Raw genomic sequence first — 21,283 nt, 5'->3', positions numbered from 1 at the left:
AGGGATACCAAGTCAAATTAAAGAACTCTGGGCAAAATTGTTATTAACCACTGCAGTGGGGCTAAACCTGCCCTGCAAAGGTTAACTGCTCAATTTGGTCTAGGGAGGAAAATAAAAAAGTTATACTCACCCCATCCTCTGAGCCAGCTTGCTCCTAGCCAGTCCTTTCAGCCTTACTCCCCCTCCGGTGCAGCAGTCAAAGGTCCCTGAGTCATCACACCCTTACACATTGTATAGGATGTGAAGACGCTGAGGGACATACAATTAATGAAGCATAACAGGAGACAGGCAGGAGGGAGCGCTGTCACAACCAGCAGGCTCATAGGGTCAGTTGAGCATAACTTTGTTATTTTCCTCCCTAGACCAAAATGAGCACTTAACACTTGCGGTGTGAGGGTAGCCCCGCTGCAAGGGTTCATACAAATTTAGCCCAGAGTTCTTCCTTAAGGTACTTACAGTTCTTTCATTTAAATAAGGCTAACAACTCCTAAAATACATTTGTCAGCTTTGGATGTACAATACTGAGCCACATCAGCCTCCCTTAGCTTCCTTTATTCCATCCAAGGTGTTGTCAACTCTGCAACCATTAAAACACCAGGCAACCCACAGGTATTTAATTTCTTCATTTAGGGCTAATAAGATATTACAATTTAGAAATAAATATATCTTAAAAATCAGATCTTTTTGACTAAATTTTAAAGATACTTGCAAAAGAAAGATTGTTTTGCATTGTCTTTGCTGATAATTGGTATGGGAATGCCCCATCCCACCCCTGACTATCACTGGGGTATATGGCAATAACTATATCGGTCAGATTTGGCCATCACTAGGACATGGTCCAAATATTCTATAGCACAAAAAGGAACAGAACATGCAAAATGCTGATCTTACAGTTTATGACTATGGTGAGGCAACAAGAGAAGGAAGTTGCAAGATGACAGTTCTAGCACCAGATTATTTATGGGGGAGGATAATTGTTTAAACTTGTATGATCAATGGTATCTCCCACAAGAACAGTTGGCTTGGGCTGTCTGAAGGTGTAACAGAGAAACCATAATCTAGCAGGATATTGCCAGGTTAAAAAGGCAACTGGTACTAGAAAAAATACTAATACACACTTTTGTTTTCTGCTGGTTGCCTTTGACTGAATGCTCTGTGATTTGCAGTATCAGTAAAGCCCATTGCTTTAATTGTGTGCTATATGTAAGATTACCCCTGATTGCCTCAGATTGCCCCTGATTGTAAGCCCTCAGGGGCAGGGCCCTCCTTACCATCTTGTCTTGAATTGTATTGTAACTGTTATGTCTTCCTTATACTGTAAAGCGCTGCACAAACTGTTGGCGCTATATAAATACTATGTAATAATAATAATAATAATATGTACATCATTGCTAAAAATCTAAAAAAGACCATGACCCTTAACAGTCACTTTGCACCACTCTCACTCTTGGCAACTAGCAACAGGGTGTCTTTAGAAAACTTTAGAAGTAATTAGCACCTGGCCAAACTAGATCAAGAGAACTGAAGCTAAAAAAACACCTTTTGAAGTTTTATCACTTGTCAACTTTAGGTGAACAAATGTATAAGCAAGTAAAAATGATTATAACAAATGAATACAAATTGTAATGTTATTATATTGCATTTGTTTTGTAACTATGAAACTATTTATTGTATAAGCAGTGATTTACAATAGCTTATAGAAACCAAACGTTCACTCTATAGAAATGATTGTTTGTTGCTATGAGATCAAGGACCAATAAATCAAAAGCAGACTCTCCGATGCCTGGATGTACCTTTTAAGAATGCACAGGGGTTTCAAAACCTGAGGTACTTTTTTTTCACATTTCATAGCAGTGATGTGCCGCTTCCTGCAAAGATAGACTATTCTGCATGCCTTACAAACATCCAAATTGGTTCACCACTTTAATGGGCAGCCTTAAGCTGGCCATACACCTGCAGATTTTCTATGGTCAGATCGAAAAAGGGCAACAGACTCCTCCATCTACGTTAAACTGTGTGGATGGAGGAATCCCCCACTGGGTCAAAATTCAGTATCTTGCTAGTCAGCCCTGCTGGCTCTCAAAAAACCTGAACAATGCCTGCATCCAATCAGATTGGTCAGGTATTTTAAGAGCCAGTGGGGCCAACTAGCAAGACACTGAAGCTTGGCCCAATGGGAGATTCCTCCATCCACACAGTTTAGCATTGATGGAGGAATCTGTTGCACTTTTTCCATCTGACCATAGGAAATCTGCAGATAATCTATAGGTGTATGGCCAGCTTAACTTGCCAAAATAATAAGGTGTGGAAGGTGGGAGGGAGCAGGTGTATAATAGCACCTGTAGACACCAGAGAGTGGGAAATATTAGCAGATATTATAGTCAACTATAATTTTAAATTCTAATACATTTTCACTAAAACTGGTGTGAAAGATTTTAAAATACTGCTATTTTTTGAGTTTGTGAACAGTAGATGGGGAGAATATTCACTGAAGGGAGAAACTTTTCATTATGTTGCTTCAATAATCCAATGTGGTTAATAGAGTTAGTATTTTTAAAATTCTAGATAAAGCGGACCTGTGATCAGAGCTCTCTGCATGTGTATTTGTAAAGCAGAAATATGGGGAGAGTGAAAAACACTCGCCCCATAATTAAAGCCCACGTGTGACACTTTAACTGTCACAGTTCAGCTCTATAGATTGAGAACTGAATAATCACATGCCACTGATCGCTCAGTTCTGGTCCCCCCACAGGGATTCCCCCTCCCCTCTCTGTTCTTCCTGCGCTGACAGGAGGGATGGATGCAGAAGGAGGGGGTGGATCCCAAACAATATTGTCGGAAACCTTCCTGTCTGCAGTGCGGCTCTGCGCTATAAGCATATAGCAGGCAAAGTCCCTCTATATGCTGGGTTTTGGGTCACAGGAGGACATAGTAAATGTCCTCCTGTGACCCTAAAGAGAACTATGACCAAAAAAGGTTGGGCCATAGATCTCTTTTAATTCAATAAAATATATTTATGAAACAATCTTGCCAACGGTTTGAATGGCGTTTCAGGCACAGTTATGGACTCACTGGGCTTGATTTACTAAAGGCAAATAGGCTGTTCACTTTGCAAGGGGACTTTTACTTTGCACTTAGCTTAGTCAATGTGGTAAAACTTCACTTCACAATACCAACAGTATTTTTGCTTGCACATGATTGGATGATGGAAGTCAGCAAAGGTTCACCTTTTTCAGCTAAGGGAAAATTCCCTTGCAAAAGTGAAAAACCTATCTGCCTTGCCTATTTGCCTTTAGTAAATCAACTCCACTAGCTCTATCCAAATATTGGCACTCCAAAACCAGCCATCAAAGGAAGCCCAGGTTCCAGTCAATACTGGCAAGTTATTTAACACTTTTATGAACATTGTCTTATAGCCTGCCTAATTTTAAAACACCAGTGCACTGAATTTTAATTATGGGTCCACATGGCTTTGAACCAAGCATGGGTTTATCAGGCTAGAGTTCATTTCCACATCTTCCCAGTCTATGTCCACTTCAAATGCCAGTCAGGTTTAGAAGCATTCAAAAACAGAAATTTATTGAACCTGATTGGGCATTTGATATGTAGAGGGAAGATAGAGCACTTGGTATATCATGACACCAAACTATAAAAATAAACACAATTTAGTCATTTGAAAATGTACTAAAATCGTCATCACCTGTGGATTTTTTTTCTTTAACGGTGTAAGACAAAGTTTTAATTAGTAAATATGAGTAAACTGACATTACTTTTCCAAATCTCTCAAAAATGCACAGGCTGATGTGTACATTTGTCTTCCATAAACACACAGTGCATCAAATATGATGTTCCTATCTAATGTTTTCATTTTTTTACATTTTTTGACAACATCAGACATCTACAATGAGAAATGTAAAAAAAAAGTTGTACCTTTACTTTTACCTAGAACTGGGTGGAATGTTTCCATGAAGAAAGCAATTCCAGACAAACGAGGATACAAAAGAATAAAAAAAAAATCATGAACATATGTATATGCATTAGTTCGCCAAGAAAAGGTGATACTAATTATGACATTGTTAAATGACTATACTAATGATGATGTAGATTATAATAGATGATAAAGACAATGATGGCAAAACAATGCATGATCCAAAGTTGGCACATGACTACTGGTGTACATGCACAAAATTAGGGGATGTACATGCTCTATTTAAAAAATAAAAAATATACATAAATAAATATATTTATATATTATATATAGGTTTTGGGTGATGCAAGCAAATGGCACACTAGTTACTAAACTAATACACTGCAAAGACGTTAGCATTCCTGAAACGAATACCAATGTGCTTTCAGAGTGAACCAATCAGCCATGCATCAATGAAAATTAATGGAGTTTTCGCAGGATACAATATGATAAACTGAGAGTTTTCTCAATCTAAATTGCGAGCACTTTTATTTATTTATTTTGTCGTGTCGACAATCTTCATCCTGTCCCTTCAGCAGTTTACACCATTTCAAGCAATACACAATTTCATTTCTTTTTTCAACAATCAACTGCTTTATTTGTTCCAATTTTTTGGTTCAGTTATTATATTGCAGAAAAGGAAAAGGATATCAAAAGTGAACATAAAATAAATAAGGATGCGGCTAAAATAATGTGTCAAGATTTGCAGTCAAACACAGTTTTAAAGCAAATTTGCCCATCGTTGCAGTGAAGGACTGAAGCAGCTACAGAACAGTAGGAAACAATGAAAGCAGAGTGGAAAAGGAACAGAGCCCATACCTTGGTCGCCCATCATCAGGTGCGCCAGACCTTAAAGGGAAACAAGAGCAAAGTCAGCAAAGTACAAGGGAGCATGGGAAGATGTTGCCACAGTGACAAAAAATGGTTTGTGACAAACAACTTGTCTTCCTGTATAGCATCTGCATTATAAAGGGAAAAAAATGCATCTTTAATTCCATCCCTGGTGGACAGACCCAGGGATAAAACGTACAATTCCAACACTATATGATGACCCTATATTGCACTTTACTTACAGATATTGCAAGTTTAAAAAAAAACAAAAAAGAAACAAAGAAAAGGAATACAAAACTGGATTGTAACCAAGATTTTTTGGGGGGGATAATTTTACTTGCAGCTTTTGGTTTTCCTTGTTTTAAGTTTGTTTTATATATATATATATATAGTAAGGCTCAGCAGAAAGCATTGCTCACCAAAGAAGAATCTGACAAATGGGCTGGGTCTGGTCTTTTTCCCCTCATTAGACATGAGTGCTTAGATTATTAAATAAAAAGTCCTTTAACACTGAAATGATAATATGGGAGGAATCTATAGGTGAGGAAAGGGCCTGTATAGATGGAAAGTAAGTGTGAAATCAATGATACAGGATTGGGTATATAGGATGCTTTTCTACCATCCCAAAATGGATGCTCTCATTAGTAGAACATTTGAAAAATGTTCTAAATATACTTTATTATTTCATTTTTATGTTGTCATATGAGAATTCACTACATATTTCATAGTCTGGAGGAAGATGTTTTGGGCTAAGGAAGAAATGTTAGTCAAATAACAGCAATGCTTAAATTAAAAGAATAAACTTAAATTCTAGTTGTATCCAGAAGGCTGAAAAGCAAAGGTCATGATCTTCAGAGGAGAGAGTGGACCAGAAAGTTGATTGCAGTACATTTTTAAGATGTCAACATCAGCTTGCATAGTCATATAAAATGTATTTCATTTGAAACAATTTAGTGTATATTTTTATTAGGGAATGAGGACTTAATTACTGCTTTTAAATTGTTTTATAATATAAAATTGAAACAATAAATACTTTAAACAATATTTATAGACCATGTAGTGTATCATTATTTTAACAATAAAAGTCAAGTAACAGATATCGAAAGAGTAGCACCTCCTCCATGACTAAGAAGTAGGTTGTAATATTTGCACGTACATTTTACTACTACTTTTTTTAGCTACATAGGTAGATTAGCAAAATAAAAACTTCAGTCTGGTGGTTCTATTTATTCATTATGTAGTTTTTGGGTTTTTTCTTGATTCTCGACAGCTGTTTTGTTACTATCTTGCTTTACTTGCAGGTTGCTGCAGCATGCTTATGTTTTCTTTAATACTTGTATCATACATTTGTCGAAAAGAAACAAATGTGAATCCTTATAATGAAGAATGTTAGTGAAGTCATGACTTTTTCAGGTTCAGAAATTGTGCCTATGGTTTGGTGAAAATGTTAGTTCAATTTAATCATTTTCTGTAAAAGGTATTTCCTAATGTTACAAACAACTGTATGTTTTTGTATCTCAATATAACTTTGTCATTGTAATTTTCCATTATTGTGAAAGATTACAAAGCAAATCATCAATACATCTCATTTTAATTAATTTCAGTTACAAAAAAAGTAAAGATTTCAATTACAGAAGATAAAATAAAAAATGCTGCTATACATAAAGCACTTAAGAGCCAGGCTAGTTGATTTTTTTAAATGGATTTATGTTGCAAAAAACATATTCCAAAAATGTTTTCATGTTGCTATTTTCTAAATAATGTATTCTTAAAGGGCTTAGAATACAAGTATAATTATATGTCCACTTATTTGTATTACTATTACCAATAATATCTTTATTAATTTTAAATAAAATACATATTACATATAGAGTTTTTAGAATACAAATATAAATATATACACACACATTTGTATTAATATTATCAATATGATCTTTATTATTTGCAAATAAAATCCATATTAAATATTTTACAAATATTATCATTAAATCTTATGCTTAAATTACATTATTTGCTATTTGGTATTAAAGAGGATATTATATATTTATTAATTTCAATGTTGCACATTTCAGTACTAACATGTGAAAGTTTTACAATGTTTCATTACTAGCTTGCTGTAACATCAAAAGCACTTGTATTTAATAATACTCTGCTCTAAAAATGCATGTGTGTGCAACATTGCTGAATAGACTGAAATGTTGACACAGCATATTTGGTACATCTTTTATTGTAAATGATATATCACACCAGTTTATTTTTTTCACACATACTTACCAGATCTAACCTTATGTTTATACATTACAAATAAAAAGGAACAAGTAGGGGAACTAGGGGTGAAGTTAAGGTTGAAAGCACCCACCTTCTACATGGTTGTCTTCTGAAAGCACATGACAGGGAAGGAGAGAAAAGGAGAAACATTCAGTAAGCAGCATGCAGACTATCACTTGCCATTGCATGTCTTTAGCATGCACGGCGTCAAACACAACATGCAAATGCTCAATTGCTACCATTCAAGGAAAGGGGGATAGGGAAGTAAAAGCAACAGGGAATAAATGTCCCTTACAGTATATGTAACATTGACTGAATCATTTTACCATTTCTGCAATAGTTACATTGACCAGTGATCTGATGGTAAAACCTTTAATGTCCAAAGTGTGATTCATGTATTTTTTTCAGTCCTGTATACAGTACAACAAAAGTGCTCATTTTAGGCTCTATTACTTTAATAAAACAATTCTTATATGCACAAATAAACCACCTGGGCTAATCTATCTTTATAGATCAGTTCACTTCTATGCTGATAGCCAGATCAATGAGTAAAGATTCCCTTTAATAGTAATAAATAAATGATTGTAGAGATGTTTGGAAATCAATGTTCTCAGGTTTTAATGCTTGCAAGGCTGACTGAATATGTATAATGTACATATCTAGGAACAGATCTATTGGAATTCAATATAATCAGTGTCCTAGGGGAAACCCATCTTTAAAATTAGGGATTCATGAAAATAACGTAGAATTACAGCAGACATGTATACTTTGTTACATATACAATGCACTGATTATAAAACTTAAATAAAAAAGTTTTACTTTATGAATTCTTGGGTGCACTTAATAATTATAGGATTGTAAAGATTATTACATACAGTAAACTTCTAGCATAAATGTAAAAAAATCCATAATAGTTGCCTCTACTACTATTTTTTTTGCTTCTTCTATAGCTATTTTCAATGGTATTTTAAAAGTGTGAATTTTAACACTGGCAAGTTTTCTACTAAGCATTGTTACTTAAAATCTCATTAGCTAGTTGCCGCTGATCAGAATCAATAAATGGTATAGTAAGGATAATCACTGTTTAGTGATTTTATGCAAAGAGGCATTTACCCGTTTATATATTTTGCTTACACTTATAACTATTTTCTTTTTGGTTCTGAAATGCTACAGGAAAGCTAAAAAGTAGTTAGGCATGTATTGTGATTTTTAAAACATTTAATTTGGATAGTAGTTTTGAACTTTTAGTGAGTATTTTTGAATCATTTTATTCTAAAGATGCATTTAGAAAACAACATCACTTAACAAAAATTGCTTGCTAGGGCATATTTCTGTGATGACTCTGGCTGGATATACAACCCTATAGCATCTTAAAAAGTAGCATTAATTATCACTCTTTTGTTGCAGTTAGTAATATTATTCACCTTGGGCATTTTCTAATCTGTGTGGGATTGCATTTCAGAAATGTAATAGCATTAATAATAAAAATTGTGAGAATAACCAGCTAAAGTATGGTGGAATAAATGATGATGCAGTGGCAGTGTTTTGTGGCAGTTTATGATATACTGCACTTGGGAATTTTCAGTCAGTGTGAGATTACATTAACAAATTAAAATCACATTAATACTATAAACAGTCAGGGAAACCATGTCTAGGTACAGAGTAATGAATGATGACAGAGTGGTGACCTTCACTATTATTAATTTATAATAGCATATAAACTAATAATCTGTAGAACTATACATTAACATATATTAACTGATTTAAATTAAAATCCGATTGGCTGGTATAACTATTTTATCATATGAAGCACTGAAAAAATAAGATCAGAATGGCTTCTGTTAGCTGTATGAAACCCATAAATCTTATAAAACAAAATGAGGCTGATTTACTAAAGGAGTTCAAACGTTTTTGTTAAAAAAGAGAATGAGGAATCAATTCAATTATACAACCAGGTGAAAAACAAATTCCTGTTTGTTTTATGAATTTGCTTATGGTTGGATAATTGAGATTTATTTTCACTCTTTTTGAGCTAACATTCTCAATTCCCTTAGTAAATCATCTAACAGACTTTAAGCTTTTTAGTTGATTCTGAAGCTTGGTGATCTTACTTATCTGACTTGGTCTTATTAGGGATAAAGGGGAGTTTGAATTACTACAAATGGTTGGTGCAGACCTAAGCCAAGGGATCTGTAACTACTCTAAAAAACATATCTGGGAAAACGTAACCCCTCTCGCCCCAAATCTACCATTCCGCCCTACATCCATTGACAAAATGGAACAAAAACTCTTCAAAGCTTTTTTTCTTACCTACCTACCTAGGTCAGCCATTGCATGAGTCTCCAAGCTGCTTCTTCCAGAAAAGAAAGACCAGTGATGCTGTTTCACTAAATTAATATAACAAATCTCCATGAACATATGTGTATGTTTTTTTTTTTAAATTAAACATATTCTATGTTGGGTGACTGAATGGAGTAAAGATAAAAAATTTGATTTTACTCTCTTCAGGAATGTAATACATGGGGATTTTTAATGTAATTATGTATCTGCCCAGATGTATTCAGATAATTAAATAGGGTATGGCAGGAAACAATAGGGCCCTCAGGCTTTTCGGAGTTTAGACCCTTGTTTCTTGCAACAGGTGCATACTCTCTTTTGTCTCTGGCTAAGAGCTTCATAGGATCCTTGTAGGTAGATAAACAATTACATTGTCCACCCTTGTTTAAATGCAATCATGACCTGGGGTTAGTCTCTGGACACCTGTGCATGTGAACTTTTCCCTCCAAAACCTTGAATACAGTAGCATAATTAAAGATTTGCATAGAAAGGGGTTGGAGGTTCTAACAAAGAGCATTTGGAAATATCCAATCCCCGGAGAAGGATTCTATTTTGATTGGATTAAGCATTGGGAGGCCACCAATCGATGGCCCTCAATGCTTCCTTATGAACACCAGATATATATTAATCCAGACTTTGGAGAAAAAAATTGTCTTTTTAGACCACCAGAATGGGGCCCTCGTGTGACACTTAACTGGTAAATATACCCGTACCCCCCCAGGACTTAAATGTATGTCTATTGTTTGTCTCATATATATGCCTTATATATATGTGTATATATATAAGGCCCATGTATTCTGCATGCTTAAATCTTTTCTTTGTGTTTTGTAGTTAAATAGATTGTTGGTTCACTGTATTTAAGTCTTAATACTATATACCAATACATTTCTGTTATTGTGTTGAGCTTGAAAATCTCATAATTGAATCCTTATAACCAATTACTTGTAAGTGTGAACCCCTATATAGAGGATCATAACTTGGTTAACACTTGTACTGCCTTACAATCAGAAACAGAATTCCCACAGGAATTGCCTAACAAAAAAAAAACTAAAAAAAGTAGTAGCAGCCAGCTGAACATGCAACACAGCTTTATATTAAGCTTCTGGCTCTCAATCAGTGATGCCTCTCAAATTTGTTACATTGCACTGAGTGGCTGCTGAGTAATTAATCTGTTCAGCATGAACAGGGGGCTCACACCTTTCCTGACTGGGATTTTGTGATGGAATATATATTATGATCACTGCAACTCCTACAGTCTGAGATTACTGCAGGTTGGGCCTTGCTAAGGACTAGACTAGACCTGTGACTGCTGATTTGGTAACCCATCATTTGAAATCAAATTAAGTAAAAATTGTATTTTTCATTTTTTTTATTGTGTAAGTTTGTTATTATTCGCTGGTTCTATATAAAGAGGCTTGAATTGCATATATAATCGGTTTCTTGGGAGTCAGTGCAAATGGTGCCAAGTAATACAGATGCACTGCTATAGTCTGGGCTTGCCTCCAACCAAGCTTGTTGCTGTTCTTTTTCATGAGATCATTGTGCCGCTGGAGTCTTCTAGAATATTTTGAGGACCCATCATTGCACAAAGTGAAGTGTCCACATCACCCACAAAGGGGTTAAAGGGTAGTGGGCAGGTTTCTAGACTAAGCTTTCAGATTTATACAGTTTACATGAACTACAACTGGATTTAGACACATTTTAACAAGAAATATGTGGGTTGATATCTAAGCCAAAAGGTAGCAGCAGTATGAATTAGTCATCTTGCTCCTTTGGGTGCTGTGGTATTAAGTTTAGTCTGCGTTAGCTTCCTGGAGTTTGAAAGTTCTTCTCCAAACTATGTACATTTTCTCTGGGTGATTTGGTCCACTGTTACAATCAGTATGCCTAGTAGGCTTCTGTCTAAACTGGTTTGTGTACAATATACCACTGTATAGTAGTAATAGAGACATTAGACTGTAAGCTCTCTTTTTGACAGAGCTACATATCTTCAGGAATAATAATAATACCTGAATACTTATTAATTATATTTTTTACATTTTATATATAGAAATGTGCATCTTTATAGGAGAGTTGTGTTTGTATGTTTATGTGCCTAGTAAAAGTAATACAATTTGCAGGTATGAACAGCACCTTTAAAAAAAGCACTGCATACCAGACCTCCAAACCACAATTAAATATGTTCACTTTTCTGCATCATTAAAGCCAAGGATACAGTTCATAAAAATGTAAAAATATCTGGTGTCATATGCATTGTGCTGCAACAGTGAACACCCATACTCCTTTATGCAGCTGTTGGTTGCATTTAACTTAAGTATAGTCCTCAAGCACCTTATCACTGCACTAAAGCTGTGCTTTGAAAACAGTACCTTAATCTGCATGAAAGCTTGTCACCAGTACAAAAATGTCTGCCTTGTAGAGGACAGATCAAAATGTACCTATAAATATATTCTTTTTTTTAAATACTTTTTTTCATAATTTAAGCAAAGAAGGGTGTAACTGAGCTAGAAAATACAGAACCTATTTTTTAAGCACCAATGGATCATTACCAATGCTACATGTAGGCACATTTGCAGGCATATTTTTGTAAGGTCTACTATCAATTGCTAATATTGCTGCCAATTCCAAGTCTGCAAATCCCTGACGACAAATAACTCAAGCTTACATTTTTAAACTGATACTATGAAAATAAAATGTTCAAAATTAAACAAGACTTTTTTTCAAATTCTGATTTTTTTTTTTTACATTTATCAGTAGAGTAAGTTAAGCACCCCTAACTATATTATAATTTTGATTGCACATACTAAAATACTAGTAGTTGTGCTTTAAAAAATATATTAATGGGGTCAGGTTGCTATATATTTAAAATATATCTTGTTCCATGTCTGTAAATAATATATAAGCAGTTGAAATTTATATGAAACACACAATGCAAAATATTCACAGTGCCATGGCTTCTGTAAACTCTTGCTCAGTACAATGTTCTCTCAGCATTCTCAGCTAAAACTTCTCAGCATCTGACATAACATGGAGGGTTCACACACCAGCCTAGATTGGGGCATGCATTTTCTCTTTGGCACTTGTGCTAAAAGGACACATGGCCTTAATTGTTTATCAGCAACTTCATTAATAGATTTGCATGGGTAGTTAGTTTCAAGGAAAGCACTATAGACAGTGAACAGACTTTAAATAAGCCCAAGTATAAAAGAGCACATAAAACATGTCAAATCATCCCTTGGGGAATGGAGCTGGTAGCAAGCTATGTAAATATGTACTTTTAAATTAATCAAAGGGGTTTAGAGGTCATTTTATCATGTTGCTTTTTTAATATTATAAAAGTAAGAATTGTTAAATGACATCTCTTTATGATTATATATTGTGGAATTAGCTCAAATGGAGAGGTCCAGAAAGATCAAATGAATTACGATTGTTTTAGCCCACTGTTCTTCATCCGAAAGTGCTAACAAAATGTTCTACCCAAAAACACACACACAAATATATGCAACAAAAAAGCTTAAAAGAGAAGTAAAGCCAAACTTTGTTTTTGTTACTAATGCATTCCTGTGACCCAAAGACAGCATGTAGAAGGCTACTGCCTGCTATCTGCTGACAGTGCAGCTGGGAAAGAGCTTGACAATATTGTCAGGATTCAACCCCCTGCCTAAGAGCCATCTCTGCTTCTCAAAAGCCAAAGCCATCTGTGCCCCCACCTTTCCCTGCCTGTACCTGCAATGAGCACTGGAGGAACAGAGAAGGGGGGGGGATCCATGCAGAGAGCAGTGACTGACAATCACTGCCCTCTGCAGGAAAGAATCAGCAGTGACATGATTGTTCAGCTCTTGGTATATAGAGCTGGCATGTGACAGCTGCAGTGTCCTACACCAACACTAAGTAATGGAAAGAGTATTTTTTACTGTCCCAATACTTTTTCTTTAAAGATGAAGTCTAATCTGCCTCTTTGTTTTCTTTCCCTGTCTCCCCCTTTACCCTTCAGCATGTTAAACACATTTTTAAATAAAATGTTTTTTATGTACAGCAGGGAGCTGTACATAAATTCCTGAAAACATATGTGATGTTGAACCTGTATGATTGAAGGAACTGAAATTCAGTGAATGAAAAGAGTGGGCAAGGATTATCAAAACTAGAGAGGAAAGGGCTAAGAAAAGTAGATGGCCTCCATCTGACTTGTTGCAGCTTCTAATGCACACTGTGAGAATCTTACAGTGAGAAGTGAAGTCAGTGTAAGCAATTTCAGTACAGGAGAGGAGTCTGTACAAATGTACATGATGGAAGGTAAGGCTGGAGTTCAGCTTTGAAGCTGACATTTCCTCTATTATTGCCTAAATGCAATAGCCATGTATTTATTACTTTGATTTTGGGGTCCATTGTTTGTATCTTTGTCTATTCCTTTGTTTATTTCTTTTAGATCTGTGCAGTAATCCAGCAAAAAACAACCCCTACACTTAATCTCTTTGCAGCAGTTTCCTGTAATAAGGACCAGTTATTACCATTCTCTACTTGTAGCCTTCACACTCTCCACAATATCCACTGCTTCCTGTTTTACAGATCATACCACCCAGATCAGATACTAGCATGGAGTCATGACCAAAGATCCAACCTTGACTCTCCCTGGCCAGACTCCAAACTTTGGGACCCTGTCAGACACTATCACCCTCTGGAGCCTTTTACAATACAGAAATACTATAACCTGCACAGAAAACACACTCCCTGCCAGACAAACCGTCAGGCCATCTAGGGCTGTCTGTCACAATATAAACAATCCATACTTTACAAATAAGCATTTAACACATGACAAATAATTATCAAAGCATTATTGGCTAGCTAAAGAGACATCAGAAATATTTATTTGGAGACATATTGCTTTCTATGCGAGTTAAATCCTCTGGCTATGAGCTATCTGATATGGGGTGAGTCACTATTTAGATGCATTAGGAAATGTGCTGCCTTGGGATCTATAAAAACCATGAGTACTCTGCATACAACAGACAGGGTTGCAAATTGCCCAGCCCACTCATAAGGAAAGTTACTTTCCCCCATCTTCCCTCTACTGAAACAAATATGTTTTTGGAGAAAAATCACAAATTGTTGAAATTTGCAAAACAAATTGAATTGGATTTTTTTTTTGCCTTTCTTAGGATATAGGAAACAATAAAAAGGGAAAATATCAATCTCAAATTCTTAAAAAAATTAAAATTAAACCTTTGTTTCTATGTGACATTTTAATTTGCTGTTTTGTATATAACTTTACTAATAGGTCTATTTATGCATTGTCTGGTGTAGAAATTAAACATATGACCCTGGACGATGTTCTACCAGAGAATGTTTGGTGAAAGTCAAATTCACTATTCTATACACAGACCCCCTTTTAAATGTCTGATCTACCTACATTCCATGCTGTCTGGATGCATTATCATCTGGCTGCTCATTGTTTGACCTTTCACTACATCATTTTAACATAACCCAAATTTAATGTTGAAAAATATAAGGTTATGCACATGGGACTAAAGAACATGTGCGCAAACTACTACTTGGGGGGTGCTACATTAAGGAAGTCAGACATAGAAAAATACCTGGGGGTGCTCATAGATCACAGATTTGGCAATAGTAAGCAATGCCAAGCAGAAGCCTGCAAAGCTAACAAGATACTGTCATGTATTAAAAGAGGAATTGTAGCAAGGGATCAAAGAGTAATACTTCCACTTTAAAAATCATTGGCTCGGCCTCATCTTGAGTATGCAGCACAGTTCTGGTCACCGACCCTCAGGAGGGACGTCCTGGAACTGGAGAGAGTTCAGTGAAGGGCTACAACATTAATTAAAGGGATAGAAGGCCTGAGTTATGAAGACTGCGTTCAAAATCTTAACTTATTCACTTTAAAAAAGAGGCGATTAAGAGGGGACATTATTTCAGTCTTCAAAATCATCAATGGGGACCACAATAATCGGAACAAACTGTTTAATCCCAAAACTGCATTGAGAACCTGGGGACACAGCAAGAGGTTAGAAGAGAGGGGGTTCAATCGTAGAATTCATAGGGGGTATACTGTGAGAGTAGTGAAAGTTTGGAATTCCCTACCACAGGTGGTGGTATCTGCTGATAACAATGATAAATTCAAGAAACTTCTGGATGAGTTTCTTCATTCGCAGAATATACAGGGATATAGGAAGTGTTAGACCAAGATAAATTCACACCCACACCCACATACATAGGTTGAACCGGATGGACCATGGTCTTTATTCAACCTTACCTACTATGTTACTATGTTAGTATTAAACAAAGTGTGTGATATGCTAAATAACAATTACAATGTGTAGTTTTAACTTAGAAAGATATCCACTTTCCTATGCCCAAGCTCCATGTTTCCCTTTTAAAAGTAACTTTGTTTTTAATACACTATGTTAAATTCTTACAGCAATTGCTTTGTTTACCCCAAACACCATATGTTGTGATTCTGTGGGATGTTCAGGGAAGACCTATCTTATTTAAAATGACAACATCAATATACAAAAACTGAACAGCTCTTAAGCTACATACAGATTTGGATAAAAAGTAACAGGATGTTGACATTTAGATGTTTTAAATTCTATGGGGATAATGTTTGTGTAACTTTTTCATTTGGCAAATGAGGCAAACTGGTTGGCTTTTATGAAACAAAATTTAGGTAGTTAAATTTGCTGAAGTATGAAGACACCTGGGGTTAAATTATGTTTACTTTAATCAACCAATCATGACCATTTTTTTTGTCTTTCTTTACATTGCTGGGTATCCAAAGCTAGCACGATCCCACTTTTCGAGGTGAACACGCACTCTTCCTTAAGAAAATCAACCCTTTTATAATTGAATTATTTCACTGATAAATTAATGAGCTCTGTGGCCTTAATCTACTAAGATGACGAGAGATTACCTGCATTAAATTTGTTCTCTCTGGAGAAGAGGCGATTAAGGGGGGACAGAATCACCATGTATAGATACATAAATGGTCCATATAGTGAGCTTGGTGCCAAATTATTCATTTTTAAAGTCACTGCAAAGGACAAGGGGGCCTGGACGATTAGAGGTTTAACCTTTGCATACGGTAAGGATTATTCTTAGTTAGAACAGAATGTTAGAAGGTGGAACAGACTACCCCAGGAACTATTTCCAGCCAGCTCAGTGAAATGTTTCAGAAAAAATCTGGATGTATTCCTAAATGCACAGAATATTACTGGATATTGAGTTCATATAGATATATTAAGCACCAGAGATTGTTGATCCAGGGAATATCCAATTGCCTTATGGGATCAGGAAGGATTTTTTTTTCCATTGTTGGAGTATATTGAACTGTGCATAATAGGGTTTTTTTGCCTTACTCTGGATCAACAGTGGGCATAGCGTTCTGTTTTAGGTATTTCTTCTTTTTACATTTTTTCTCCACTTATGTCTATAGGTTGAACTTGATGGACTTGTGTCTTTTTTCAACCTGAAAAGCTATGTAACTAAAGCCTCAAGAGTGGACAATGGTGGTGTGGTCTGGATCTGCCCCACTTAAAGGAGAACTATGGGGTCAGTGTTTTTCCCCATAGTTCTCCTTAGGGTTACCCTAAGCTCAGTATACCGCGAGCTACAGCTCGCGGTATACTGAGACGCCGCAGCGGATCACGACTTAGATGACGGGATCCGCCCAGCTGCGTGAGTGACAGCTGGCTCTGCCTATCTAGAGGCAAAGCCAGCTGTACCCGCCCCCTCCCCCGTCCGTTCCGCCAGTCAGCGCTGGCAGATCGGAGCGTGGAGAGAAAAATCCAGCCCCTCCCCCTGTCATGGCAGAGAGCCGTGACCGGATCGAGAGGCGAGCGAACCCTGTATGTTTTCGCTCACCTCCCGATCTACTGAGCCGACCTGTGACAGTCTCATTGTCACAGGTCGGCTAGAACTATGAGGTGAGTGAAAAGCACTCACCTCATAGTTCTCCTTTAAATTACCAATATCATTTTTTCCATCAATTTCAATAGTATAATAATATTTATCTTTATTTGCTGAAAAGCTTAACTGCTGCATTATATAGCAACAATAAAATTAAACAAAATAAAAAATGTACCCTATGAGTAGCTTCTCAGCTCCCGTCATGTGACTGTGCCTCAACCTACAGGTCTAGTTTAGGAAAAAATGCCATCAGGCTTCTACATGCACAAAGAAGCATTTCCCTAATCTTTCCTCTCCCAGTCATCACTAACACAGACTGTAAACTGTAACTCTGTGACACATCACAAAGTTGAGAGGCAGCAAGGGACTAATTCTTGCACAATAAACGAAGACAACATGGCTGCTGGCCCTAGATACAGATGGTGCTGGACTTCTGGAAAGTGAGGAAGGTGAATACATTTGTCAGGAGAACTGAGATATAACAGAGCAGTAATCAATATCCACAAATGCATGCATTACGTGTAATGCCCATACTTAACATGAAAGAGTATCTAATGTTAGGTCTTCTTTGACTACTTTACTAATACGTTATAGGTTAATACATTGAGGCTTTTGCTAGCTTAAATGAATATGAGCCTCCACTCCACAAGCTGAAAGGGTTTTATGAGATTCACCGATCACTTCCATACAATCATTGCTCCAAGGTCATATAAGTGCTGCAGTTACACTACCTACTCACCAATTCTTTTTTTTTTTTTTTTACAGAAGTTAAACATGTAGTGTATAGGATTATAATTACCAACACCATCATAATTCTGCCCTCTTTCATGTCTAATCTATTATGTCTCATTTTCTCTTCATTTAAAGTGGAATTTCCTTTTTGTTGCTAATGGCTTCATTCCAAAACTCTTCTTTTTCCAGTAAAATTAGCTTTTCTGACCTTCCATGATTGTTGCCAAAGTCATCCTATGTCCATATTTAATTGCATCCTTTTTTCTGCAGCTTCTTAATGGCACAGTGGTCAAGATAATCTATAATGATTTTTAGTCAATTATAACTGTAGAAACTTTTCAAATATTTTTTTTTTTTTTAAATGTCAACTGGTGTAAATCTACATGCTATACTATTTGAAAACAACATATAGTCGATAGCGAAAGAAACCCATCAACTAATTTAAAGACAACAGTGAGAAAAATGGAAAACCTTTTGTAGAATATAACTCTTAGTGGCTGGTTTATTAGGTATAGCTAGCAAGTCCCCAAAAAGTACTGCATTTGGTCAGCAAAAAATACTGAAATGTCCAGCAACATTAAAATCATGGGCAGAAAAAAAACAACTGAAGTCCAACGTGGAATAAAGGGCCTAATCTAATCCAATCCTCAAAATGTTAGAAATCTAGCCTTTGGACACACACACACACAACAGATTAGCCCTTTTAAGGATCTTCCAGCATTAGCTTCCCTTGTGCCTCTCAGAATTCGGTCAAATAACATCTCTGAGTTGCAAAAGAAATTGGAGCTTGAAGACTTCACTCAGAATTTTATTATTGCAGGTCTGAAAGGCTAGCAAGTGGCTATATTGTGCCCGACATGTTGTCACGAACCGCGGCGCCGTCTCGTTGCTAGGAGACGGGCCGGCAGGCTTGCATATTTGGCTCCTCCCTCCAGACGTCTCCCTCGGACTCGTCACACATAGGAGTGAGGGCGTAGCAGCCTGGCCCTTCGGAAGCATCCTGTTGCTAGGAGACGTTCAGGAGGGCCTCTGCTGACTGCTCCGCCCCAACACACCTGCCTACTCATAAAAGCCTGGAAGGCACACTTGCTCAATGTTCTACCGAGGTAGAACGTTGAGCAATTTCTTAGGGCTCATACCTCTGCTCCATCACATGAACCTTTCACTCCAGCAGCATTAATCCGGACTTCTTCCAGCACAGCAGTGATCCTTCGCCCTGTACTCCTGGAGGGCTCTGAATACCCCAACAAACCGCAAGTACCATCCTGGACCCTGTAATTGTTTACATTGCCTGCAACTCAGTGGGGTTTAAAGAGACACTGCTCTACAAAGGGGGCTTGCTCAGGAGTACTCCTAATTACTGTTTGATAAGCCTGCAATAGTTTTTTGCATTCATGGAGTGAACTACTTTATTTTGAACTACAAATCCCCACAGGCCCCAACTAACCACAATATTGCAAAGAGGGAAGGTTCACTTATTGTTATCTCTGCAATTACAGCCTGTGGTGGCATATGATGTGTTAAGGGTTCCAACCTCACTCAGCCACACTAAAGAGTGTAAGTGTGAACCCCCCACCTGAGCCATCCACAAAGCCTCTCCGCAGCTGAGATCCTCAGCCAAACTCGCTCAATCATTACACATGTGTCACTGACCTCTCTCCACTGTCACTGATAAGTTTCTGAATGGTGAAATATCTAAGTCCAACAATAACTGATAATATATTAACCCTTTGAGAAGCAGCAATGTGTGTCATAACTACCGTTTAAAAATATTGCATATAAAAAAATTCACTAGAATATTGTTTACTTTAAGGTCACCACAAAAACCATGAGGGCAATACTTGCTATTGATTCAGAGGGAGCTAAAAATAACAAAGTTATACTCACCTGAATCGCGATCCCGACCCGCTCTTACACCACTCCCTGCAGCCTGTCTCCTCCTCTACACTTGCAATTGTATGTCCCTCGGCGTCCTCACGTGGAATATACTGGTGGACTTAAAGAACCTTAGACTGCTGGAGCGGAGGGGGAGAGAGGCTGAAGGGACCAGTCTAAGAGCAGCCGGCATCATGGTTTGTTATGTTAGCTCCCTAGGCAAACGAGTACCTAACCATTGCAGTGTGGAGGTAGTCCCACTGCAATGGTTAAGATTTAGTTTGCCCAGAGTTCTGCTTAAACCTCCACATATGGAAAGCACATTTTTAAGCAATAAAAAAGGTTTAACGTGTTCCTAAAACACAAAATATAAATGTCTGATAAAAAATACATAATATAATATTGGCCACGGTAGTTGTCTGAATTGGTGTTTTGGGCTCAGGAAGAACACTTTTCCCTATTAAAGCAAGTTGAAGCATATCTTATCAGATTGTTTTGTGTCTTTCTCTGGATCAACTAAGGGATACGCATTTTTGATTTAGAAACATTTCAACAATGTGTTTTGATTAATAATTGAATTTAGGTGCAATGTCTGTTTTCAACCAAACTATGTAATCCAACTGCAGAAATCTTCTGCAGTATTCATGAAAAATATAATAAAGCTTGTGGGTGCTTAAAATGTCTAACATCTAACAAAAACTGAAATAAAACCTATTTTTGCTTTGTATTCTTTGCATACCTTATTTTTCTTTTCTTACCGAGTCTTCTGACTGTGGCCATGTTAACTAAGGGCAGATTACTAGATCTCCCTTTATTTCCTGGAACTCTGGCACATGTGACTAGGACATGTGACCATGCACATCATCTCAGAGGAGGGAAATGTCTTTCCCTGAGATCTTTAATGAGATTACAGCGGAGATTTTCCAGCAATGCTCTGCTGATGTAACCTTCCCAAGATGCAATGCTTGGGCACATCAGATCATTTGTGCAAAACTGGACCAGGAAGTAGAAGAACTCTATTTCTAAGTAAATGGAAAACAGGTTTGTTACAATAATGAATGTAATATGATTTTAGATCAGCATGCAGAGCTGCATGCTAATGTGATTTCTAGTGAAAGGGGGTAAAGGTCCACTTTAAATGAAGGACAAATATGAACATTCCTAAACGTTCTTTCATTTATGTGTCAATCTTCCATGACATTAGTCAAGGTTCCATCACTCAAAGGGTTGATCTACTAAAGGAGTTGAGCACACTGGCATTGCAAAGTCAATGATTACTTAGCTAAGTGAACAATGTAAAGCAGTGTTCACTTTACCCATTCAATCATGTGCATGCAAAATTACTCTCTCTCT

General features: G+C 36.7%; 1 protein-coding gene across 1 annotated transcript in view; it reads right to left on the bottom strand.

Annotated features, from left to right (window-relative positions):
- Window positions 1-21,283, bottom strand: part of LOC108786450 (neurexin-1-like) — a 135,706-nt gene that overhangs the window by 11,225 nt on the left and 103,198 nt on the right. Inside the window, exons 3-5 of the mRNA XM_018555748.1 lie at window positions 7,158-7,175; window positions 4,787-4,816; window positions 3,931-3,948 (exon numbers count right to left, since the gene is read on the bottom strand). Coding sequence (XP_018411250.1) covers window positions 3,931-3,948; window positions 4,787-4,816; window positions 7,158-7,175 — 66 coding nt within the window. The remainder of the gene's footprint in view (window positions 1-3,930; window positions 3,949-4,786; window positions 4,817-7,157; window positions 7,176-21,283) is intronic.

The sequence above is a fragment of the Nanorana parkeri genome, unplaced genomic scaffold, assembly GCF_000935625.1.
Source record: "Nanorana parkeri isolate BGI_ZX_2015 unplaced genomic scaffold, ASM93562v1 scaffold212, whole genome shotgun sequence".
Classification (NCBI taxonomy): domain Eukaryota; kingdom Metazoa; phylum Chordata; class Amphibia; order Anura; family Dicroglossidae; genus Nanorana; species Nanorana parkeri.
Note: the sequence above shows the minus strand (reverse complement) of the source record. Positions and strands in the feature narration are given on the sequence as shown.